The sequence below is a fragment of the Capsella rubella genome, unplaced genomic scaffold (assembly GCF_000375325.1).
Source record: "Capsella rubella cultivar Monte Gargano unplaced genomic scaffold, Caprub1_0 scaffold_1, whole genome shotgun sequence".
NCBI classification, from domain to species: Eukaryota; Viridiplantae; Streptophyta; class Magnoliopsida; order Brassicales; family Brassicaceae; genus Capsella; species Capsella rubella.
The window spans coordinates 11,146,280-11,170,235 of NW_006238923.1; the positions used below are offsets into that span (position 1 = coordinate 11,146,280).

General features: G+C 34.7%; 6 protein-coding genes across 9 annotated transcripts; 4 read left to right on the top strand and 2 right to left on the bottom strand.

The window, feature by feature from the left end:
* The first annotated feature begins 306 nt into the window (after positions 1-306).
* LOC17898264 (protein BREVIS RADIX) lies at positions 307-4,981 on the top strand. The gene is made up of 6 exons (XM_006305207.2): positions 307-384; positions 2,491-2,662; positions 3,550-3,929; positions 4,155-4,284; positions 4,368-4,687; positions 4,816-4,981. Exons 2-6 carry the CDS (start codon positions 2,546-2,548, stop codon positions 4,892-4,894), a joined length of 1,026 nt encoding a protein of 341 aa, XP_006305269.1. The 5' UTR covers positions 307-384; positions 2,491-2,545; the 3' UTR covers positions 4,895-4,981.
* Positions 4,982-5,436: 455 nt separating this feature from the next.
* LOC17897596 (aquaporin NIP3-1) lies at positions 5,437-6,983 on the top strand. Its single transcript, XM_006303441.2, has 4 exons — positions 5,437-5,612; positions 5,786-6,010; positions 6,144-6,424; positions 6,498-6,983. Exons 1-4 carry the CDS (start codon positions 5,481-5,483, stop codon positions 6,835-6,837), a joined length of 978 nt encoding a protein of 325 aa, XP_006303503.1. The 5' UTR covers positions 5,437-5,480; the 3' UTR covers positions 6,838-6,983.
* Positions 6,984-10,601: 3,618 nt separating this feature from the next.
* LOC17899408 (phosphomevalonate kinase, peroxisomal) lies at positions 10,602-13,973 on the top strand. 3 transcript variants are annotated; one of them, XM_006307232.2, is made up of 11 exons: positions 10,602-10,714; positions 10,938-10,992; positions 11,268-11,418; positions 11,564-11,661; positions 11,839-11,945; positions 12,040-12,092; positions 12,217-12,594; positions 12,669-12,773; positions 12,895-13,122; positions 13,211-13,333; positions 13,518-13,973. In XM_006307232.2, the coding sequence occupies exons 2-11, from the start codon at positions 10,985-10,987 to the stop codon at positions 13,782-13,784; spliced, it is 1,518 nt and encodes a 505-aa protein (XP_006307294.1). In that variant the 5' UTR covers positions 10,602-10,714; positions 10,938-10,984; the 3' UTR covers positions 13,785-13,973. The 3 variants fall into 3 exon arrangements, with proteins under 3 accessions (XP_006307294.1, XP_023644955.1, XP_023644956.1); XM_023789187.1 differs by having other exon boundaries at positions 10,603-10,707; XM_023789188.1 differs by lacking the exon at positions 10,602-10,714 and adding an exon at positions 10,833-10,851.
* Positions 13,974-14,049: 76 nt separating this feature from the next.
* On the bottom strand, positions 14,050-16,143 carry LOC17896809 (pentatricopeptide repeat-containing protein At1g31920). Its single transcript, XM_006305771.2, has one exon. The coding sequence runs from the start codon at positions 15,907-15,909 to the stop codon at positions 14,086-14,088; it is 1,824 nt and encodes a 607-aa protein (XP_006305833.1). The 5' UTR covers positions 15,910-16,143; the 3' UTR covers positions 14,050-14,085.
* Positions 16,144-17,194: 1,051 nt separating this feature from the next.
* Positions 17,195-21,417, top strand: LOC17899561 (extra-large guanine nucleotide-binding protein 3). The gene is made up of 9 exons (XM_006303842.2): positions 17,195-17,417; positions 17,913-18,969; positions 19,068-19,205; positions 19,290-19,394; positions 19,485-19,664; positions 19,757-19,928; positions 20,007-20,263; positions 20,348-20,517; positions 20,600-21,417. Exons 2-9 carry the CDS (start codon positions 18,037-18,039, stop codon positions 21,192-21,194), a joined length of 2,550 nt encoding a protein of 849 aa, XP_006303904.1. The 5' UTR covers positions 17,195-17,417; positions 17,913-18,036; the 3' UTR covers positions 21,195-21,417.
* A 1,017-nt stretch (positions 21,418-22,434) lies between these two features.
* Positions 22,435-23,774, bottom strand: LOC17899331. Of its 2 annotated transcripts, XM_006303320.2 has the most exons (4): positions 23,651-23,774; positions 23,454-23,532; positions 22,972-23,151; positions 22,435-22,863 (listed from the first exon to the last, which is right to left on the bottom strand). In XM_006303320.2, the coding sequence occupies exons 2-4, from the start codon at positions 23,517-23,519 to the stop codon at positions 22,636-22,638; spliced, it is 474 nt and encodes a 157-aa protein (XP_006303382.1). In that variant the 5' UTR covers positions 23,520-23,532; positions 23,651-23,774; the 3' UTR covers positions 22,435-22,635. The 2 variants fall into 2 exon arrangements, with proteins under 2 accessions (XP_006303382.1, XP_006303381.1); XM_006303319.2 differs by lacking the exon at positions 23,651-23,774 and having other exon boundaries at positions 23,454-23,642.
* Positions 23,775-23,956: the final 182 nt, after the last annotated feature.

Consider the following 23,956-nt stretch of genomic DNA (forward strand, 5'->3'; position numbering starts at 1 on the left):
ACCAAATTCCTCACCCAACAAAAAAAAAAAAAATACTAACTCCGTTAACTCACGGTCTTTTTTCTTATAAACATGTAAACGCCGTTTATTAAAAAAAATAAAAAATAAATAAATATTCTCTTTCCTCCTCCACGTGTATATATATATATATATATACACACTCTTCGAACAAACAAACCTCTCTTTGTCTCTTCTCTTTTCTCTTCGTCTCTCTCTAGTTAAACAACAGAACAAAAACTCGGAGCTCCGTTTCAGTTCTCGGGTCACCTGATAACCCGAATTCTCTACCCGGTTTAAAAGTTCCTGCCGGAGAAGACGAAGATTTTGTTCAGAATCAGATTCGAGTTTTTTTTTTTATAAAACACGACGAAGACGTTCGTTCAGGTCAGTACTTACACGACTTATGGTGAGAAATTTTCTCGGGAAAATAACAAAACAGAGAGATTCGTTTTTTTTCTTTCTTTCTCTTGTTCTGTTTGAAACGATTACTCACTGATTTTTTGTTTTACACGATCGATCTTTTCAAAAAATATTTCCCGGAAAAAAAACAAAGATTCAGAGTTATTTTTGTTTTTTTTTTGTAATCCACTGTCAACAACATTTGATTGATTTGATTTAGACAGATTCGATTCGTCATTTCATTTTCTCTCTGATTAAAACCAAATAAGTTTCTATAATCTTTTTTTTTTTTTTCTTCTTCCCCAGATTTTTCTTTCTACACTCTTAAACCCAATCAAAAAAACTTTCGTCATTTGTATTTATTGTTGCTTAACTTTTTCGTTGAGAAAACGCAGCAGTCTTATTTATTTATTTATAAAAGCTGTTAAACAAAAATAAATTTTGTATTGGTCCTTTTGGTTCTTATTGTATAAACACACACATTTATTACAATGAAGTAGAGTCTGTAACACTAGACTACACTACACTCCTCTGTAGCTGCAGCCATTGATGATGGTCTATTCTATTTTTAGGCTTTTAGACACATAACCAAAAAAAAACCCCACTCGTGCCGGCGTCCTTAATAGTCCCAATCCTCTCTTCTCAAAGATCAAACCTTTTTTTATAATTTCAAATCAACGTTGATTTGTTTCTCAGATATCGACACAACATAAAGGTTAGTAGTAAATTCTTATATAAACCAGTTACTAATTACTCCATTATAATCAATGCTTTGATTCAAGAATATAAAAAAAACAAGAAGTCGTTTTCTGAGGTGAGAATAATAATAGCATTTTTTTTTTGTAGTATCAGTTTTTGCCTTTGCTTTTGATATCAAAAACTGAGTTTTTTTTTTTTTTGTTGTTGTTATTTTTCGTGATTCGTGAATGTTTTTAAATTTCACTTTCGAATATATATATCCATAGAGGCTAGAGCATTTCTTTTTTCTCATGTCGCGACACGGTTTAGATTGGTCCATCATCATCACTCAACAAAAAAACCCTAAAAATAGAAACCAAACTCTTTTTCTTTTTCTTAACACGTGACTGTCTTTATTCCTTTTTCTTGCTAAGTTTTTTTCCCCCAATTTCTCGAATATTTTTTATTTTCATTTTTAGTTCATATAGTATATAAATTTTCGGTGCTAAAATTGGGAATCTGAACCATATTATTTGATTCTTTCATTATAATGTAATTTTTTTTTTAAATGTCAGAAATTTCGGCTACTGTAAAAAAAATGAAAAATGTAATTATTCTTATAGCTTTTGGTTAGTTGAGGAGGTATAGGATCTTTTTTTGCTGCACACTTAAATTTATTTTAAAGTAGAATAAAGAACCATTGGTCTCTGTTACGATCGTCTTTAGAATATTAATGTGTTTTTATACCATTTCAGGTGTTTAGATTTGCTCTTTTATTTTTATTTAATTTTTTTCATTGGGGTCATATCCTCTGATCCCCAAGCTCTCTTTCTTTATTTATTTTTTCTTGAATAAAATCTTATTAAAAACATGTTTTTAAAATAAAGAAAAGCGTAACACTTTTGTATCTATCAAGTTCACTCTACTAGTTTTAATTTTTTTTTGAAAATATTTTAGTTCTTTAATGAGAGTTTATTAGACTACCAATATCAACTTTTTATCAATCAATCAAGTTATAACATGAGTTAGTAAGTAGTTGTTTCCTGACTAGAGAGATATGTCATCAAACAACTTTGTCTTTTTCTGTTTGTGTGTTTTGTTATAAGAAAACGACAAATTTAAAAAAACCCCAAATTCTCTTTTCAACTTCTCTAACTAATGTTTACAATTGTCTGTTACTTATTTGTGTAGGACGACTTCATCATTTCCTCTATATATTTTTAATAAAACTGTACTATGATTACATAAGCTTCTCTACCCGTGTTTTATGTCGGATTGTGGATTTAGCACTAGTCTACTACGTCTCTTTAATTATTTCAATCTTTGAGTAGAGTAGTAGTAGTAAGAGTGGTTTGGTTGTGACTTGTGAGATTTTATTAAGTAGTAGACTCTCTGTTTCTTTTTTTATGATAGGGGGAGCTGAAAAAAGGCAAAGAGAGAAGAAGAAAGAAAGAAACAGGACCAAAAGATGTTTTCTTGCATAGCTTGTACCAAAGCAGACGGAGGTGAAGAACTCGAACATGGAGCGCGTGGTGGTGGCACCACTCCCAATACTAAAGAAGCCGTCAAAAGCCTTACCATACAGGTCTCTCTCTCTCTCTCTTCTCTTCTCTTCTTTCTTGATGATCCCTTCTGCTTTTGTTTTCTTTCTTTCTTTCACTTTACTTTTACTGCTTTTTTCTTCTCTATGTATATAATTTGCCTTGCTCGTGAAACAAACCAAACGTATCTTAAGAGGATTAGTAAAAAAAGAAGAAGCAATCTTTAGATATAAGCAATGTATTCTTTTGAATTCGTTTTGGTATATAGAGGTTACTTGGTTACTGTTGTTTAGGACAGTGATCTTACAATGATGCAACTTCACTTCATTTTGGAATCTTTCACCAGATCTCTCTTTTAATAGTTTTCATGTCAGTGTTTGTTTCCTCCCTTATGTGACTAGACATTGAAAAGTCAAAACTAACACAATTTAAACCTATACTGTAAAAAAAAACTTTAAATTGAGTTTTGTTTTTGGATTCTAGTGTGGCTGATTAAAGTTTTATGTGATGGGGTCATGCTTTGATGAATATTGCTAATGAAGACTGATCTAAATAATTGCTTTAGTGGATTCTTACCTAGACAGGAAATAAAGAAAGGGTTTAAGTGTGGGTTGTAAACTATTTTAGTAAATCAAAAGAACTAAAAGAATGAGTTCTCATAGCTTTATTTGATGTTCTTTTATACTTATGTTAGATCTCATAGCTTTATTTGATGTTCTTTTCAAGAATGATCATTATAGTAGATCTCCTTTTTACTTGCTTATGATTAAAGAATGGCTATATACTTACTCATGTTTAAAGGCCTAAAACTACCTATAATGTTTGTGAAATGTTACTTTCAACATTCTTGTGTATTATTTTATTTATATGCTAGTTTGATTAATAAAGATTTAGCTAACTGGTGCTTTTGGGTGCCTAATATGTTGTGCAGATCAAAGATATGGCTTTAAAATTCTCTGGTGCTTATAAACAATGCAAGCCATGCACTGGTTCCTCTAGCAGCCCTTTAAAGAAAGGACATAGACATTTCCCGGATTATGATAATGCTTCTGAAGGTGTTCCTTATCCTTACATGGGTGGAAGTGCTGGCTCAACTCCTGCTTGGGACTTCACAAATCCAGCAGGACGGTCAGAATCAAAATTTACATCGATATATGGGAATGATCGAGAATCTATCTCTGCACAGTCTTGTGATGTGGTACTGGATGAAGAAGGGCCTAAAGAGTGGATGGCTCAAGTAGAACCCGGTGTTCATATCACATTCGCTTCGCTTCCTACTGGAGGAAACGATCTCAAACGGATCCGGTTCAGGTAGTTGATTAACTCAAAACAACCTCTATGTGTGTGCTCTTTTTAAGTTTGTAAATCAGAGAAGTGGTGTGGCTTGAGTCTTAAACAGACTCTGTATGTCTTGTCTCCTGTTTCAATATTGGTTGGTTTAGTTGGAAAATGCTTGAGATACCAAGTGCTCAAGATATTTTACGTCATTACATTCAAAGATAGAAACTAACCATTACTTGTGTCTTGTTTTGAAAGCCGGGAGATGTTTGATAAGTGGCAAGCTCAACGGTGGTGGGGTGAGAACTATGACAAGATTGTTGAGCTTTACAATGTACAAAGATTTAACCGCCAAGCTCTACAAACGCCTGCAAGATCCGAGGATCAGGTCTTTCATCTTTCTTCAGACAAGAACCTTTGTGAATCTTGTCTTTTTATTTCAAAGAAAGGTAACACAAGCTTTATTTACAGTCACAGAGAGATTCAACTTACTCAAAGATGGATTCAGCTAGAGAAAGCAAAGACTGGACTCCAAGACACAACTTCAAACCTCCAGGAAATGTCCCACATCACTTCTATGGCGGCTCTAGCAACTATGGACCAGGAAGTTATCACGGTGGACCTCCAATGGATGCAGCAAGAACCACCACTTCATCCAGAGATGATCCACCATCCATGAGCAATGCTAGTGAAATGCAGGCTGAGTGGATCGAAGAGGATGAACCCGGTGTTTACATTACCATCAGACAATTAGCAGATGGGACTAGAGAGCTACGTCGAGTCAGATTCAGGTATGAATAAAACATCTACTAAACTATGCATTTAGATTGGATTGTCAAGTGCTTAAACCACAAGATGTTATAGAGATATTGAAACTCAGTAACTAACGGGAGTGTATGCAATTTGGTTTATTCAACAGCCGGGAACGATTTGGAGAAGTGCATGCAAAGACATGGTGGGAGCAGAACAGAGAGAGAATACAAACACAGTACCTCTAAGAAAAAACAATATGAGTCGTCTCTCTACCAAATCTTTAATTAATTAATCTCCTTCACACAACAATACAGCTATACACATTTTGCTAATCTTTTGTTCATCTTAGCTTAACATCTATACATAAACTAAGTGTTTTGAATCATCATCCTGTACATCAAAGCTGACTACATATACTACCGTTAACAGTTAAAAACTTAATAGACAAAAGCTTTGACCAGTAGGAATATACTCAATACTATGAATTAGAAGATTAATGCGATATCGAATCAACCTAAACGGGTCTCTATAGAATTTGTACATGCTCTACATGTTTTCTTAATTAAAGAACAGTATACCATGTCAAGTATGAATCTAACTATTCTTTAATTCTATCTAAATGTTTCTCCTCTAAGGAATTTTAAAATATATGAAATTTTAGTTCTTATTCTTAAAGAACTGATCAACATGTGGTATAGAAAACAAAAGTCAACTTTATAATTTGCTTATTTATACAAGTTATCACGATTACAAAGTGGAGAGTTGACCATTTGAGAATCTAGATGAGCAAACCATAGAAATGTTTGGAGAAAGGTCACCATAGTTCTATCAATGGCCGAGATCTCTGATATTACTACTCAGACTCCAAACACCGTCTCGGACATCGAAGATGGTCAATCCGCTAATCATTCCCTGTCACAGGACGTCTCCGGTCCTCTTGTATCCGTATCGTTCGTTCAAAAGGTGAGCGACATGGTTTCTAAGTTATATCCTTATTTGTTAGTCAAACTCAAGATTTTATATTTCGTTGATGTTATATGCAAACTAATCTTTTAGCTTTCTAGATATTAAGTATAATCAATACCATCTTATCCAACTATATATGTAAATCCATCTTATTATGGTATTCTCTATAGTTGATTGGAGAGTTCGTAGGGACATTCTCTATGATATTTGCCGGCTGCTCGGCCATCGTTGTGAATGAGACGTACGGCAAACCAGTGACACTTCCCGGTATAGCTTTGGTATGGGGACTAACCGTAACGATTATGATATACTCAATTGGTCATGTCTCCGGTGCACATTTCAACCCTGCTGTTTCTATTGCCTTTGCCTCTTCTAAAAAGTTCCCTTTTAATCAGGTGATCCAATACTACAATTGTAACAAAAATATATGCCTGTTCACGAGTATTTGGTTAAATCAAGTTTTTATATTTTGGTAATAATTTGTGTATATATATGTAATGTGGTTGTTGTAATTGTATATTTTGACAGGTTCCCGGGTATATAGCCGCTCAAGTGCTTGGATCGACCTTAGCTGCCGCAGCTTTACGGCTTGTGTTCCATCTGAACGACAACGTTTGTAGCCTCAAAGGCGATGTTTATGTCGGAACATATCCATCAAACTCAACCACGACATCGTTCGTAATGGAGTTCATTACTACTTTCAATCTAATGTTCGTTATATCAGCTGTTGCTACTGATAAACGAGCCACCGGGTCATTCGCGGGAATCGCGATTGGTGCGACCGTAGTACTCGATATCCTTTTCTCCGGGTAACTAAGCTATATAAACCCTTCATACATTTTCAATTCTTATACTGTTAATATGTAATATAATTTTGGTTAGGCCAATATCGGGAGCATCTATGAATCCAGCAAGAAGCTTGGGGCCTGCACTTATATGGGGATGTTATAAGGACTTATGGTTATACATAGTTTCACCGGTGATCGGGGCGTTATCAGGTGCATGGACTTATGATTTGTTACGTTCCACAAAGAAATCATATAGTGACATTATTCGTCCAAATTGCAATAAAGTTTCTTCGAGAGATCGCCAAGAAGCTTGTCAAGATGAGATTTGTTTTCTACGAGTGGTTGATCAGGCTAACCACAAGTATTTTATATGTTCATCACCTACTGACATTGACATCAATGAGAAATGTAATGTTACATGTAAGTTGGCGTGAGAGATTGATGTACGACTATATATACCCTCCACGCTAATCTAATACCCATGTTACACATTCGGGTTTTGATCTCTAACTATGTTTGTTGGTGTTTTGATTGTCTGCGATAAATGATAAGGATTAAAAATCAAGAACGTTAAAGAGTATGTTTTAGATTCGCGTTCACCTATATTAAAAAAGAGAAATTTTTATAAAAGAACTAGTTTAGTACCCGTCCGATGGACGGGTTATTTTTATTTAAAATTAAATTAAAATTAAAATTTATTATAACTTACAAAAAAATAATTTCCAAATTTTTTTTTTGAAAAAATAAGATAAATTAATTTCATTTGGAAAGAAATTTTATTTAGTTTGAAGTATCAAATAAACGTATATATATATATATATATATATATCTCTTAAAATTCGTTATTAAACATTAATTATAAAAATCTAGTAATGTCAAATTGACAATCACCAAAACATTTGGGAGCTATTCACCATTACTCATAATATTGCTAAAATATTTTTAAAAAATCTTAATATAGCAATTATCCTCTAAAACATGATTATACCATTTTGTATAAAAATTTATTTCTTAACTTTCAATTTTTCAAAAAAATCATTCTCTGACTATGAAAATTAATTAATTATTATTTAATATGATGGTAAAGTTTTTTCAAATTAACATCAATCTAAAATATGATGCTAAATACAAATATTGTCATTTGTAAATAAATTCATATAAACAACGCAAATAAACATAAAGATTCTAAAATAAATTATAGCATCGTTGAGGAAAACATTAAAAAATCTTTCAAATACGAATTATAAAAAATTACATATTTTCTTTAAAAATATTTTAAAATTACTATATTACGATTTATATTGAACTTTGTTATCTTTAATTTAAGATAAAAAAATTATTTTCAAAAATATTTTATTCACCCTTATGTTTTAGACAATGAAATTGCTCAATGGCATATACATTTATAAATAAATTAAAAACTAAACAAATATAACATATTATAAAATAAAAATCATGAATAAAATTATGTATTTAGTTAAACTCAAAATCTAATTTATTTGTAAACTGTAAATCCTAAATCTCCTTTATGAACCCAAACTGATAAAAAACCTTGTTGAATTGTAAAACCTAAATCTCACTCCTCTTTAATAAACTAAAACCGATAAATAATCTCGTTTAATTATAAAATCTAAACTATAATGCAGATTTATAAACTCAACATATAACCCTTATAATTGTAAAACCTACAACTGGCAAAACCAAAAAGTATGTTAATAGTTGAAAGAGGATTTTTGAGAAATATCACTTTTGGTGTACCGTTTTTTAAAAATACACCAATTTTCTATCCTTTTAAAAAATATCCCTTTTCAAATCTGAAAAATTGTAAACTTTATATAGTTTATAAGGTACATCTAGATTATCATTACTATTGGGAGACTCAATACAAATATTTATAAAGTTTTAAAAAGGTTCTAAACAGCATTTATAAGACTTTATAAGGTTTTTATAAGGTTTACAAAGTTTTTATATGTTTTTAAAATAGTTTTTAAAAGGTTTTTAAAAGGTATTTATATAGTATTTATATTTACACACATAGAAAGATAATTGGGAGAATTTCAAAAATACCCTTTTTCATATACCTCTTTTTAAAAATACCCCCTTTTCAAACTTTATCAAAAAACCCATTAAAAATGTTGAAATTTATCCAAATATGTGTGTAATCTTATTAATATATACACAAATTACCTTTATATGTGTATAAAACTTTATATACCTTTCATAAATAGCGTAAAAATAAATTAGAAAAACCTTATAAAAACCTTATAAAAACCGTATAAACCCTTTTAAAAACCTTTTAAGAACCTTATAAAACTTATAAAAACGATTTAAAACTATTTAAAACATTTTAAAATATTTGTATCGAATCTCGTAGTAGTAGTTATTATATAGAAGTACCTTATAAACTATATAAAACTTTATAATTTTTTATATTTAAAAAGGGGTATTTTTGAAAATGGATGGATAAAAGGGGTATTTTTAAAAAGGGGTAGACCAAAAGGGGTATTTCTCAAAAATTCTCAAGATAATTTGTGTCTAAATATATAAGCTTACACATTTTTTTTTATAAATATCAATTTTTTTACTTTTTAATTATCAAAAATACCCTTTTTCCATAACACTTTTTAAAAATATCTCTATTCCAAACTTCATAAAAAAAACCACTTTAAATGTTGAAATTTATCCAAATATTTGTGTAAACTTATAAATATACACACAAATTACCTTTATATATGTTTAAATTTTTATATATATTTCATAAATAGCGTAAAATAACTTATAAATACCTTTTAAAAACCTTATAAACCCTTTTAAAAACCACTTAAAACCTTATAAAACTTGTAAAAACGATTTAAAACCTTTTAAAACATTATAAAATATTTGTATAAAATTTCCAAATAGTAGTTATTATATAAAAGTACCTTATAAACCATATAATACCAAAAGGGGTACACCAAAAGGGGTATTTCTCAAAAATTCTCTTTAATTTTTTATAATTACTTTTTTATTGTTGTTTAAAAATTCTATTTGTATCTTAATATTAACAAAATTAGATAAAACATGTTGCGACATCTTATGTTTTTACTTGACACTTATCATGGTCACGTGAGTTAGTAAATTTAAAAACCAAGTTTCGACATATAATCTCGTTTAATTGTTAAAATTAAACCATAATTTTAATTTATAAAGATAAACCATAATTCTTATTTATCATTTATATACTCAAACCAAAAAATAACCTGATTTAATTGTAAAATTAAAGTTTAACCCTTAATCATCTTCTGTAAACAAAAACCAACATATATTCTTGTTAATTATATATTTTAAATCCCTATCTTATTAATAAACCAAATTGACATAACTGAAATTAGATTATTTGTTTAATTTTATTAATAATTTTTAATATATAATTCTTTATAATATTTAGTTTATATATTTCATTTTTCGATAGGATTAATAATATTTCTATTTTATCCAAATATTAACTAAATTAGTTACGACACGTGTCAACATCTTATCGTTTATAATTGACACGTGTCATGATCTTCTTTATAATATTTATTTTATATATTTTATTTTTCGATAGGGTTAATAATATTTCTATTTTATCTAAATATTAACTAAATTAGTTATGACACGTGCCAACATCTTATCGTTTATAATTGACACGTGTCACGATCTTGTTAATGGCTGACTTTGAAAACCAAGGTTTATATAATAAGATAGTGGAAATGGTGATTTCAGATCAGTAAATTTTAAGAAATCTTGATCCGTAAAATAAAAAAATTTAAGAAACCTACTACGAAAATTTATAGGTTCGAAAATATATTTGTTTAAGATAACTTTATATAGTCACGAAAATAAGAAAATATATAAAAATGTGTAAAGATAAGTATAATGAAAACAAAATATGAAATTTTATCAATGTTAATAATAAATTGTAATGATATTACCAAAGAAATAAAAAATGTTAATGACCATATTACAATAAAGAAAAAGCTACCAATAAAAGTTTTCCTTATCCGAAAGAAACTTAAGAGTCAAAACTTTAATTTGACTAGAAAAAAGTGTCTGTTATTAAATTTTTGTTGTTGTAGTAAGTTCCTATTTTATCCTCATTGATACTTTGGTAAACCCATAAATATCCCTCCTAACCACCTTCACTTTTCATTTCTTGTTTCTTTCTTCTTCCCTGCGCCAGAGTCCAAATCCGATCTACCACTCCTCCTCTTCCCGCCGGTCATTTACTGCCGCCGATTGCAAAATTCCCGATCATCTCCGGCGATATCCAATCGCAGTGAAAGGTTATCAGTAAGTTCTCTTTTGCTTACTTTTATACTCCGTTGATAAATTGTTAATTATTCACGAATAGCGAATTTTCAAGGTTTCTCGACTTCTAGGTATTCTCAATCGATAACGATATAGATATGTTCGATAGCTCTGTGTAGGTGTGGATATGTTGAATCCTTGCATGCGCTTTGATTTTTATTCTCGCTTTTGCTTCAAGTATTTTGCAATTTGTTTTTGATCGTAGGTGAATCTGGGCTTTGATCAGCGATCAGTTTTGTCACTCTTCAGAAAATGGCTGTGTGAGTGCTTTCTCTTTCCCTATTTTCTCGGGATATTATGCTGCCCTTTTATTAGAAAATCTCTATCTCCCATCTGATGATTCTGCGAAATGGCTTATTCGATGTACTTCTTTTGATTTTGAATTTGTTATACTTGTCTTTGTGTCGATGTATCGATTTCATTATTATGTGTCTAATTTGGTTGAAGATTGAATTGTGGGGAAAGTGTATAAGAGACAGTAATAGTGGGATCAATCTTTTGGAATTTCTGTGTTCTTAAAGATTTTTTTATGCAGTGTTGCTTCTGCTCCTGGGAAGGTGTTGATGACTGGAGGCTACCTCATACTCGAGAAGCCAAATGCAGGGCTTGTGTTGAGTACAAATGCACGGTTCTATGCCATTGTGAAGCCGATCAATGAAGAAGTCAAACCTGAAAGTTGGGCATGGGTATGTACTCCCTCCTGAAGCATGTACCTTCTTTTCTCATTTGGGTGTTATTGGGAAGTAATCATGTTGCAGTGTTGATGGGTTATTGTGTTGTGTGAGACGGCTGATAAACGATTGTTGGAATGTTTGTTTACTTATTTTTTAGCAATGGACAGATGTCAAGTTAACATCACCACAGCTCTCAAGAGAAAGCATGTATAAACTGTCACTTAAACAGCTGACTCTTCAGTCTGTATCTGCAAGGCAAGATCCCAAAGATTTTTTTTTCATAATGTCACTTAAACATCCTTATTTTTATTACTATATCACAAGTCTGTGTTTTTTTGCATATCAGTACGTGTCTTTAGGTAGATGTCACTTGTCAAATATAGGTGATATGGAACTTACATTGTTTATTTATTTCTGATTAAAATATAACAGGGATTCAAGAAACCCCTTTGTAGAGCATGCTATACAGTATGCTATAGCTGCTGCTCATTTGGCAACCGACATGGACAAAGAAGCATTGCACAAACTCTTCTTGCAAGGCAATCTTAAAATCCCTGCCTTTGTTTATATATCATTGTTATTTAATGAAGAAGAGAATGGGATGATAATCATTTCTGTAAATGTGTTTTTCAGGTCTTGATATCACAATCTTAGGCTCCAATGACTTCTACTCATATCGGAACCAGGTTTTCTTTTTTGCCAAAAACTGTTGAAAGTACACTTGCATTTGTTGATCTTTCCTTTGATTATTTAAATCCTTTTGAGATGATTGTACAAAATGTCGACAACTTGTTTATTTTATTCTTATAGATAGAATCACTTGGGCTTCCATTGACACCAGAATCGTTGGGTACCCTTGCACCTTTTGCATCAATCACATTCAACGCTGCCGATTCAAATGGTGCTAATTCCAAGCCTGAAGTAGCAAAAACCGGCTTAGGTTCTTCTGCAGCAATGACAACAGCTGTGGTTGCAGCTCTGTTACATTATCTTGGAGTAGTTGACCTATGCGACCCATGTAAAGAAGGAAAGTTTGGTTGTTCTGATCTAGATGTTGTCCATATGATATCACAAACATCTCATTGTCTTGCACAAGGGAAGGTCGGAAGTGGGTTTGATGTCAGCTGTGCTGTCTATGGGAGCCAACGTTATGTTCGCTTCTCTCCAGAAGTCTTGTCATTTTCTCAGGTTTTTAACCAGAAGTTTGCTGTATATGTAGTTTCCACCTAGGATGCAAATATTCTGACTCCCAAGTTTTGTAGGTTGCGGTAACAGGTCTGCCGTTATATGAAGTTATTGGCAAAATCTTGAAGGGAACCTGGGACCATGAGAGAACTGAGTTCTCTCTACCACCACTGATGAATCTTGTAAGCAAACAATCAGACCTAAAGTCTCATCCTGGAAAAACCTGTTGTAAACCTCACCAACTTCTTATTTCCTTGACTTTTGTGAATTCTGGTGTAATAACAAAAATGATTTCTCATATAGTTCCTTGGAGAACCTGGAAGTGGTGGATCCTCCACACCATCAATGGTAGGTGCTGTAAAGAAGTGGCAAATGTCTGATCCAGAGAAGGCACGAGAAAATTGGCAGAAGTTGTCAGAAGCGAATTTAGAACTTGAAACTAAGCTAAACATTCTTAACAAATTAGCCAAAGACCACTGGGATGTTTATCTAGGAGTCATAAAGTCTTGTAGTGTGCTTACTTCTGAAAAGGTATTTTCCATCGCTGAGTACTGATTTCATCAGATATGTTACATCAAGGAGCAGCTTGGTTCATTCCCTTCTTTTATCTCATTTTTAGTGGGTGCTACATGCTACTGAACCGATCAATGAAGCAATTATTAAAGAACTCTTAGGGGCAAGAGAAGCAATGTCGGGGATCAGAATTCTTATGCGTCAGATGGGTGAGGCTGCTAGTGTTCCGGTAAGTTATTTTTTATGCTGTTTTGATAGTTGCTTCAGATCTCAACGGACCATTTGTGCATGGAAACTTTGTATTGATGCATAAAATACTCGGCTGGAGTAGAATTTTGACAGCATACACATGCATTAGAATAATTTGACTTGTTTTGCATCTTCATTGACCTGGAGGGACCGTGGAATTGCAGATAGAGCCTGAATCCCAAACTCAACTTTTGGATTCTACAATGAATGCTGAAGGGGTTCTACTTGCTGGTGTTCCTGGAGCTGGTGGATTTGATGCCATATTTGCAATTACTTTAGGGGATTCAGGCAGCAAACTGACCCAAGCATGGAGTTCACAAAATGTTTTGGCCTTGTTGGTGAGAGAAGATCCACACGGCGTTTGCCTAGAAAGTGGTGATCCACGCACCACAGGTATTACTTCAGGCGTTTCATCAGTTCATCTTGAGTAAGCAACATTGTTTTGGAGTGTCCAATTTAATAGGTGCATCACCAAGTTCGGTTGAGTATACTATTTTGCATATAGAGACTTGGGTGCTAAATTTCTTGGTGTAAGCACTTCACTGTGCATTTTTCACCCATTGTAAGGTCTGTTAACTCTTGGAAAACTTGCGGGAAAATAAAATAAGGTTGATTTTGAATTTCTTATTGTGTTTGTTTTCATTTGCTGCTTCTGTTATTGGTATATACATGTTTGAAAGAGTGAGTCTGGAACAATAATTTAACTATAGAGAGATATTGAACGATCCAAATCTACCAATAATCTTTACAGGAACAAATTCCACCTTTAAACAGGTGAAATCTGTTTCTATCTCTTACAATAATCTCTCTTCCATAGATGATGGAGATTTTCTTCGTATATGTATGACAGTCACTACACATCCTCAGGTTTCTAGCTATTTTAATGACAGACCCTGGAGGTGTATACAATAGTGCAAAGGCAATAGCCACCTTTTGGCTGTGTCCTTTTAGTCTCTCTCTTTTTTCTTCTTCGTCTACGTTTAGCAATATCTGTGTCAAGTCTGGTGAATATCCTTCGAATTTTAGCTGCCATTCCATCTGGTTTAGCATCTTGTAGATTTCTTTGCATTGAGGATGCGATCGATCTTGTGAAACAAACTTGTGGGTTTTACCTTTTACCTCGACGATGCTAAAACCAGGGATTTGCTTCAAACCCTTGTTAGCAATTTCTGTTCGAGTTCTAGCTACATCATCCCACATTCTAGCTTGTGAATACATGTTAGAGATCAGCAAATAGTCACCTGGGTTGTGTGAGGCTAACTTAAGCAGTTCTCGAGCTGCTATTTGGCCTAGCTCAACGTTCTGATGTACTCTGCACGAGCTTAAGAAGCTTCTCCAGACAACATCATTTTGCTTGATGGGCATGCTATGGATAGTTTCCAAGGCTTCCTCGAGCAATCCGGCTCTTCCCAGAAGATCTACAAGACAGCCATAATGCTCAGCGGTTGGCTCCACCTTACCTTCCTTTAACATATCCTCGAAGACTCGATGGCCTTCTTTGACAAGACCAGAATGGCTACAGGCATTGAGAACACTGACATACACAACATGATCTGACTCCAAACCTTCGTTGGTCATCTCTGAGAACATTCTTAAAGCTGCTTCTCCTTCTCCGTGCAATGCAAGTCCTGATATCATTGCACTGTAAGTCAAATTGTTCCTACTATCCATCTTCTTAAATATATGCAACGCCTTGTCTAAGCATCCGCAATTAACATACATATCTACAAGTGAAGTTTGGACTGCTATGTTGAGTTTGCTTATGTTTCTCAGCAGGAAAGCATGAATGCTCCTTCCCAAATTGAGAGCACCGGTGTTGGCACAAGCCGAGAGAGCACAAACCATTCCGCTCTCTTCCGCCTTCACATCCTTTGCGCTACACATTCCACGGAATAGCATCAAGCATTCACTCCACAATCCCATTGCTGCACGAGCTGAGACCATTGAGCTCCACGAAGCAGCTGTTTTAAATTCCAATTTCTCAAAAACAGCAGAAGAAAGTGCCATCTCTCCACATCTTCCATACATATTGATCAAACTATTCTGAACAAACACATCATCTTCAAGACCAAGCTTAAACACTTGCCCATGAATCTGCTTCCCTTCTTTAATCGACTTCAAACGAGTGCAAGCCTTGAGAAGACAAGGGTACGTGAAATGATCTGGCTCGATCCCTCTCTCCATCATCTCACTGTAAACAAACAAGGCTTCCTCGAAACACGTTTCGTTAACATAGCCTCTGATCATCGTATTGAAATCGAAGGTACAAGGATCATCGAATCCTCTGAAAATGGAAGCAGCGTAATTCATACTGTTATCCCAACCGGAGTGAGCGCATTTCGCGAGAAGGGTACTCGCTGAGAAGGAAGAAGAAGAGCAGAAGAAACTTAGCTTGATGAATCTGGCGTGGATTTGCTTGAACTCGTCTATGTCGTTGCATCTCTTCAAAAGGAATAAAAAGTCTTGATCTTTCGCTTTAAAGCTGTTGAGTGCTTCTGCTGGGTTATGATGAGTTAAATCGTGTCTAGAAGACTGTAGAATTGGTGACTTAATCATCTCGCTCTGTCCTCGTCGTAACCATGGGTGTTCCGGAATGTTGTTTGTTTTAGGGGAGAGGGGTTTTGAATCTCATCATCCCCGTGACCGTGAGGATTCTCTTGGAAAATATGAGCCACTAGTATTGAATTTATTTTGGTCCAGAGTTGTTCTCAGTTCTGAGATAAGTTTGTGATGATGATGAGTGAGAGAGAAAGAAAATAGAGAGAGGAGAGTGGGTGCTTTGGATTCTCTCTCCATGCTTTGTCAGGTTTTTTGGACCTACCTTTAAGATTGAGATCCAAAACACCTGTTCGGTTTTGTTTTTTTGGTTAGCTATTTCGGTTCGGTTCTAGACTTGTAGTTTACAAAAAAAAAACTAGTCAAAACATGCATGAACTTGCACCCATTCGATTCTCAGGTTTTAGTAGAACCAAAAGTATTTCGGTTCTTATCTAGTACCCGAAACTGAACCAAATTCCAAATTTTGGTTCGGTTCTTCGGTTTTGGTTGATATATCAATGCCTAGTTAGTTTAACTTAAGAAAAGTACTATGAATTTTGTAAAAGGGCCTTACAAATAGTCAATAGAATGTCAATTTTATGTTGGTGAACCAGTTTTGAAGTGAGAAGAACAGGATTATTACAATTATGATATCATCACGTAATATGTTTTATAGTCAAAAGATAATTAGACAGGGTGGGTCGCCCATTAATTTGTACTAATTACAAAAATTTGGCTCAATTGGCGCACAAAGCCACAACCTTTGTTGTCTGGCAACATTTGAACTCCCACTAACACAAAAATCTGAATCTTAACTACTTTTTCTAATCAAAAACATTGACGGCCAATAACGTCACAGACTCACAAACACAATAACAATGTCATTCCCTCTCACATGCTACTTTTTATTGATTTTAAAAGTTGCGAATATCTATAAGTCGATATGCGCATAATTAATTCGTTACCATATCCAGTGGTAATTAATTCTCAACGGTTTTTAAGACACAAGTGGGTAAAAATAATTAGAGATTAACTGTAAAGTTAATTACCATTAAAACGTTGACAATAAAATATACTTTTTACTACGTTTGCAAGCGTGCGAGTGAGTGTGTTTAGTGAAGAGACACGCGCATAAAGGCGCGTAGGGGGGTAAATGATAACTAGTGAGTGTAGGAACCAAATTATTAGATTGGTCGTGACCACTCGCTATAAAACGAGACGTGAAAAACACGCGCTATCACACACAACATAACCCGTCTCCATCGTCACGAACTATGTAAGAAACTCGTGGGTCCTTTTTCCATCTCTCTATAGATTTCACCGTCTCTCTCTCTCTCTGTTCTCTCTGGCGACTGGCGTCTCCTTTTCTCAGAGAGAACAAAAACAAATATCACAGCAACCTAAACAGATTCATTCCTATTACTTCTCCTTCTTCTTCGTCTTCAGAGTTCGTCTTCTCAGATTCAGCTTCGCCTTTTTCTCCTTTTTTTGGTTTATTTCCTCACTTTTTCCTCTCTGGAAAAAAGGTACGATTTTTAATCTTCTTTTACACAAAAGATTTATTTTGTTCTGTTGCTTTAATTGGTGGCTTTGTTACAGCTCTTTTTTTTTTTTTCCTTTTTGGTTTCATTCACTCTCAAAACTTGTAATTTTTCGTGAATTTGATCTGAAAATTTTGCTGCATGTATTCGATTTGGAATGATTTACATGTTTAGGTTTGTTTTCTTCTCTAGACTGCTGTAAAGATGAAATTTTTGTAAGTGGGTTTGGTTAGATGTTGAATTAATTTTATTTTTTCCTGGCCAATTTGATTTGACCGATGAATTTGTCAAAATGGTATTTAAAAGTATTTTCCTTTTTAGGATTCAATGTTCTCGTGAGACGTCCATATTTGCCGGCTATTTGACTTTGATTTTATAGATGTGTGTATGACAATTGACAATTCCAATTTTGCTTACACTTAGTATTATATAGAACCTAATCTACTCTTCTTGTTTCTATCGTCTTTTTGTGTGAACCAGGAACCTTTGTTTTGTCTGAAATCAAGGAAATGAGCTCTGAAGCTAGTGGCTTTGAATTGGGATTGTAGTGTTTTCATCTTGTAATTGAAACTGGTGGTGGTTGCTCTTTTGATTCTTGTAAAACATGGAGAAGAAAGATGAAGGTGAGAGCTGGAAAGAAATGGTGAGGAAGATGCTTCCTCCTGGAGCTCCTTTACCTGAGAATCCATCAGAGTTTGATTACTCCATAGCTTTAGAGTACACTGGTCCTACTCCGGTCCACGAGATCCCTAGAGTAGCACCTGTTGAGGTTAATTCTCGTGTGAACAATCCTATCCCATTACCGGTTTCTCGAATAGCGGGTGGAGTTACAAGCTCTTCAGGTCAGAGCCCGCGAGGTTCACCAGCTAGCTCTGAGTCTGTGGTCTCTGTGTTGCATAATAACCCTGAATCATCATCTGGCTCAGCTTCTGTATCACCTGTTTCTGGTAGGCAAAATGGGAATCAGATTAGGAGACCAGTTGTGAAGTTCAAACCTGTCGATGATCATGAAGGTAGCGACGCTGCAGAGGAGGAGAACAATGTGGAGGTAGAGACAGAGAGGGAGAGGAAGGTCCATGAGTGTACTGCAGGTACTAATAGGAGGAAGACGAAGACGAAGAAGAAGAAGAAGAGAGAGTGTTATAGATGTGGGAAAGCAAAATGGGAAAATAAGGAAACTTGTATTGTGTGTGATGAGAAGTACTGTGGAAACTGTGTGCTTAGAGCAATGGGTTCGATGCCTGAAGGAAGAAAGTGTGTGAGTTGCATTGGTCAAGCTATTGATGAAGCGAAACGGTCTAAGTTAGGGAAGCATTCGAGGGTATTGTCGCGGTTGCTTAGTCCGTTGGAAGTTAAACAGATAATGAAGGCGGAAAAGGAGTGTACTGCTAATCAGCTGAGACCCGAGCAGCTGATCGTGAACTGTTATCCATTAAAGCCTGAGGAAATGGCTGAGTTGCTCAGTTGTCCTTTACCACCTCAGAAGTTGAAACCTGGTAGATATTGGTATGACAAAGAATCTGGTCTATGGGGAAAGGTAATATATATATATATATATAATATGATGGTTTTGGTACTTGTTTTGAGTTGAAATCGCTTTGTTTAGTGTGTAATGGATTATGTTGTTGTGTACAGGAGGGAGAGAAACCCGATAGAGTCATAAGCTCGAACTTGAACTTCACGGGGAAGCTGTGTCCAGACGCGAGCAACGGGAACACGGAAGTTTATATTAACGGTAGGGAGATCACAAAGCTTGAACTAAGGATTTTGAAGGTAACTTCTGATATAGTCTTGTTTGAAGTGTCACATGTCTAGAAACAATGGAAGATAAACCTTGTGTGTGTGTGGCTGTTTCAGCTAGCAAATGTACAGTGTCCACGCGATACTCATTTTTGGGTATACGACGATGGCCGTTATGAGGAAGAAGGGCAGAATAATATCCGAGGAAACATTTGGGAGAAGGTAATATAATAACTCTTCATTAGATCCTTATAAAATTTTGTCTATTTTTGAAAGAAACATTCATTAAACTTTTTGGTTTGGCTTAATCAGGCATCTACGAGGTTTATGTGTGCACTGTTTTCTTTACCTGTTCCTCAAGGACAACCTCGTGGAACGGTGCAACCACCGAGCAATTATAATACTGTTCCTAATTATATAGAGCATAAGAAGATTCAGAAGCTTCTACTTCTTGGTATTGAAGGGTCAGGAACTAGCACTATCTTCAAACAGGTAACGTTTAATGGATGTGATGTGGGAAAATTTAAAGAGATAATCTGCGGATTCAATGGTTGCTTATCGAGATATTGTGTTGACTGAAACAGGCCAAGTTTTTGTATGGAAACAAGTTTTCAGTGGAAGAGCTTCAAGATATTAAGCTGATGGTACAGAGCAATATGTATAGATATCTCAGTATCCTTCTCGATGGAAGAGAACGATTTGAAGAGGAAGCTTTGTCGCATGCAAGAGGTTTAAATGGCGCTGAAGAGTCAGGAGGTAATGATTTCGCGTTAGGTAACTTTGTGATTTGATCTTTGTTGATGTGATTCTTGATTACCTGAAATGTTCTTGCAGGCGAGGAAGCAAACGACGATGGAACTGTCACTACACCACAATGCGTGTACACCTTGAACCCGAGGTTGAAGCATTTTTCGGATTGGCTTCTAGATATCATAGCAACTGGTGATCTTGATGCGTTTTTCCCAGCCGCAACACGTGAATATGCTCCGTTGGTTGAAGAAGTTTGGAAAGATCCAGCGATACAAGCAACATATAGAAGAAAAGATGAGCTTCATTTCCTTCCTGATGTCGCGGAATACTTCTTAAGCCGGGTATGGATGGTATTGGGGTTTATGTTCTGGGGTGTCTTATCATTTATATATTGATTCAAATGATAAATTGGGCTTCATTTGCAGGCTATGGAAGTATCGAGCAACGAGTATGAGCCTTCGGAGCGAGATATCGTATATGCAGAAGGTGTTACACAAGGAAATGGTTTAGCTTTCATGGAGTTTTCTCTCAGTGAACACAGTCCAATGTCTGAATCTTACCCAGAAAACCCCGACGTATCATCTCAGCAGCCAAAGTATTTATCGGTTAACCCTCTGTTTCCGCAATCTTGAACCGCAAACTTTAATACTTACTATCATCAATCCTTTCTGTTGCAGGTACCAGCTTATCCGCGTAAATGCAAAGGGGATGAGCGATAGCTGCAAATGGGTAGAAATGTTTGAAGATGTACGGGCAGTCATCTTCTGCATCAGCTTAAGCGATTACGATCAGATCAGCATCGCACCCGAAAGCAGCGGAACAGTCCAGTTTCAGAACAAGATGATCCAAAGCAAAGAACTTTTCGAATCAATGGTTAAGCATCCGTGTTTCAAAGACACACCTTTTATCTTGATCCTAAACAAGTACGACCAGTTCGAGGAAAAGCTAAACCGCGCACCCTTAACATCTTGCGACTGGTTCAGCGACTTCAGCCCCGTGAGGACGAACAACAACGTGCAGTCACTGGCTTTCCAAGCTTTCTTCTACGTCGCGATGAAGTTCAAGCTTCTTTACTCGTCTATCACGGGTCAGAAACTGTTTGTGTGGCAAGCTCGGGCAAGGGACCGCGCGAATGTGGATGAAGGGTTTAAGTATGTGAGAGAGGTTTTGAAATGGGATGAAGAGAAGGAAGAGAGTTACTTAAATAATGGAGGAGAAGATTCATTTTATAGTACGGATATGAGTTCGTCGCCATATAGACCGGAGGAGTAAAATTTACATCTCCCTGAGGAAACTTTTTAATTGATGATTTGTTGTTATTTTTTAACTTCTAAGTAGAGAGAGTTATTTGGAAAGAGGAAAAATTAAATTACTTATAATCTTTGTGTTAAATTTGGTTATTGGTTGGTAGATTTTTTTCTCAATTTGAATGCAATAAGCCAATAAGGTTTTGTATATATAAAATGCTAGAAAAACCAAATTTTCATGTCAAGTATTTTCTTAATTGTTTCTTTGAGATTGTTTAAACACACTAAAAAGTTATTAAAAGCTAGTTATTTGTCTAGAGAATAAAACATATCTAATCTTTTAAGATGATGGATATAGATAGATAAGATAATCAGTGAATTGTTTTGATCTTTTTGGACAAAGAATAAATATGATATTTTATGTTTTAAAATTAGCAAAGAGTAGAAGGAGTTTGGTGAACTGTACAAAAACTATCATGTGAGTCATGAGAGTAACTTCAATGCAAAGCAAAGGTTTTAAATTTCCATCTTATCTTCCTTTTCTTCTTTCTATTTATTGTCATCATTTCAACTCTCTAGACTCATCTTTTGCAATTTTTAGTTAAAAAAGAAAAGAGTAATAATGGGTTACCTCTCATCTTCTACAAAAACTCTTCTTGTTGTTCTCTTGATCCTTTACCTTGTTTTGGTTTCTGCAGATTCTACTAGAACTCAAGTTGATTATGCAATGGACCTTGCAGCCACCAAGGGAAGTCAAGCCGTTGGATTGCATGGAAGAGCAAGGATTAACCACGGGAGCTACCGTGGACCGCGTAAACATCTAGTGAATCCCACAGTGGTAGATGTTTACACAGTTCCTGAATCTTCAGTTTGAATTGAAGATTTTGATTATACAAGATCAGTTGTTGCAACCAATATAAGAAAGAATAAAAGTTTCTATGTATTTTCTTCATGTTGAAGTAAAAACCAAAGTGGATAAACAAAGTTTATTTGAGTCTACAAAGCACTTTTCTCTCTTACCATATAAGGCGGATTTAGTGTAATTTACTTGTGGAGAACTCAATGTATAATCCACATGTGCAAAAGTTAAAGTCTAAAAGGGTAAATCAATCCTAAAAAGAAACCATAGATCAAGAGATCAGTTAAAGTGTTTAAAGTTCTCTGCCTACCAATGAGCCAACATTGGCTCTTACCAATTTCTAAAACTGTGAAAAGAGTCAACAACAACTCTGGAGATAGAATGAATGAGAGTGAAAGAAAGAAGATTTCCATTGTAGAGCATAAGCTTATTGAACCTTTAACTATTTAATACATATAACATACACTATGATTTGGTTCTGTTCTGGTACACACATAAGTAAAATCTTAAAGAACGAAAAATAGAGTTTCAAGAGGAGATTGAGGAACAAGCTTGTATTGGTGTGATAATATATTATAAGCTATTGGGGTATAAGGAACTTTGTTCATCAATTCTTAGATGTTACTGGCGGCATGGCATTGCATTCTTCTAATAGATTTAGCAAGTTGTGTTCAGGGGCACTGAGTGATGGCAAGATTGAACGATTTGGCTGAGGCGGGCGAGGTGGTTTTGGTGCGGATCCATCAGATTCAGAAGCAGCCTCATCTTTCACAATCTGCAAATCACCTTTTCTCCTCATAGACGCAGATACTCTCTCCTTCCAGATTCTCCCATCCTGTTTTAGGAAAACCCCAAAACAGAGAAAACAATCACTAACAAATATTACAAAACCAAAACTTTAAGAGCTTTCTATAAACAAATCTATGTTGCCATGGAATGTTACATTTAGAATGGATGGTTCAGGCAATGGACACTGAATCGGTAGATCATTGTCCAAAGGCTCCACAGGATGTTCCACCGGTTTAAACTCTGTAGCTACTTCAATCCCATGAGTAGCAGATGTTGCAGTTGTGGTAGTTGCTGCAGTAACATCAGAACTTGGAGCCAACACTTCCTTATCATCCTGATCAAAGGAGAAAACTTTCAAGAACTCAGATTAATCAAACAAAAACCCAATCCATACAGTTCAAAAAAAGGGCAAAACTTTTAAGATATAATCATCAATCAGCAACACAACAACAACTAAAAACTCATCCTTTGGTCGAATCTGGACTTTAAACTCAAAAGATTATTAGCATATCATGAACAGTACTGTATAATCTAATCTGGGTATTTCAAATCCTAGCTAAAGGAGAGATTTTTAAACATGTTTGAATCTAAACTTCAATAAGAATCGAACCCAGAAGCTGTAAAAGGAAAGCTTACGATTGCACTTTGTGTTCGTCGATGACTGCTTCTACCAACAGAGAATCTTGAAAATATACCAACCATGGTTTGATTGAATCTGAAATATAAAAAAAAAACTTCTTAGGAGTTGTAAAGATTAAATCTTCCTTGATCGGTGATTCTTGACTTAGTATGAGCCCAAGAAAGAAAGAAAAAAGTGAAATTTAATCTTCAACCTCTAAAAAGGACAAGGTTGCTTTATATATCTCCAGAAGAGCTTGGTTGATAAAATGCTTTTTTTTATTTGTTTAAAGCTTTGCTTTTTGATTTGCTTTAAGCTTAAGCAGATTCTTACTTATGCCTTCACTCTCTGTTTCGTTTACTTTTTTTTTTTTGTTTCACAGCTTTTCTTGGATTTGGACAATCTAATTATCATTATTTTATTGAATGTAGTTTAATTATGTGACTTATGTCTAATTGAAGATTAAGAATCGTATAACTGTAATGAACTAGTGGGGGTTATTTAATTTAATATAGGGATG

What these genes read in the sequence shown, in the direction of transcription:
- LOC17898264 (XM_006305207.2), top strand. Translation starts at nt 2,546, where the DNA reads ATGTTTTCTTGCATAGCTTGTACCAAAGCAGACGGAGGTGAAGAACTC. An exon ending in CTCAAACGGATCCGGTTCAG is followed by an intron (nt 3,930 to 4,154) that starts GTAGTTGATTAA and finishes TTGTTTTGAAAG; the next exon opens with CCGGGAGATGTTTGATAAGT. An exon ending in CTACGTCGAGTCAGATTCAG is followed by an intron (nt 4,688 to 4,815) that starts GTATGAATAAAA and finishes TTTATTCAACAG; the next exon opens with CCGGGAACGATTTGGAGAAG.
- LOC17897596 (XM_006303441.2), top strand. Translation starts at nt 5,481, where the DNA reads ATGGCCGAGATCTCTGATATTACTACTCAGACTCCAAACACCGTCTCG. An exon ending in CCGTATCGTTCGTTCAAAAG is followed by an intron (nt 5,613 to 5,785) that starts GTGAGCGACATG and finishes TATTCTCTATAG; the next exon opens with TTGATTGGAGAGTTCGTAGG. An exon ending in CTCGATATCCTTTTCTCCGG is followed by an intron (nt 6,425 to 6,497) that starts GTAACTAAGCTA and finishes AATTTTGGTTAG; the next exon opens with GCCAATATCGGGAGCATCTA.
- LOC17899408 (XM_006307232.2), top strand. An exon ending in AACCTGAAAGTTGGGCATGG is followed by an intron (nt 11,419 to 11,563) that starts GTATGTACTCCC and finishes CTTATTTTTTAG; the next exon opens with CAATGGACAGATGTCAAGTT. An exon ending in TCTACTCATATCGGAACCAG is followed by an intron (nt 12,093 to 12,216) that starts GTTTTCTTTTTT and finishes TTATTCTTATAG; the next exon opens with ATAGAATCACTTGGGCTTCC.
- LOC17896809 (XM_006305771.2), bottom strand. Translation starts at nt 15,909, where the DNA reads ATGATTAAGTCACCAATTCTACAGTCTTCTAGACACGATTTAACTCAT.
- LOC17899561 (XM_006303842.2), top strand. Translation starts at nt 18,037, where the DNA reads ATGGAGAAGAAAGATGAAGGTGAGAGCTGGAAAGAAATGGTGAGGAAG. An exon ending in TTGAACTAAGGATTTTGAAG is followed by an intron (nt 19,206 to 19,289) that starts GTAACTTCTGAT and finishes TGGCTGTTTCAG; the next exon opens with CTAGCAAATGTACAGTGTCC. An exon ending in CTAGCACTATCTTCAAACAG is followed by an intron (nt 19,665 to 19,756) that starts GTAACGTTTAAT and finishes TGACTGAAACAG; the next exon opens with GCCAAGTTTTTGTATGGAAA.
- LOC17899331 (XM_006303320.2), bottom strand. Translation starts at nt 23,519, where the DNA reads ATGGTTGGTATATTTTCAAGATTCTCTGTTGGTAGAAGCAGTCATCGA. An exon ending in GACGAACACAAAGTGCAATC is followed by an intron (nt 23,152 to 23,453) that starts GTAAGCTTTCCT and finishes TCCTTTGATCAG; the next exon opens with GATGATAAGGAAGTGTTGGC. An exon ending in CTGAACCATCCATTCTAAAT is followed by an intron (nt 22,864 to 22,971) that starts GTAACATTCCAT and finishes TTCCTAAAACAG; the next exon opens with GATGGGAGAATCTGGAAGGA.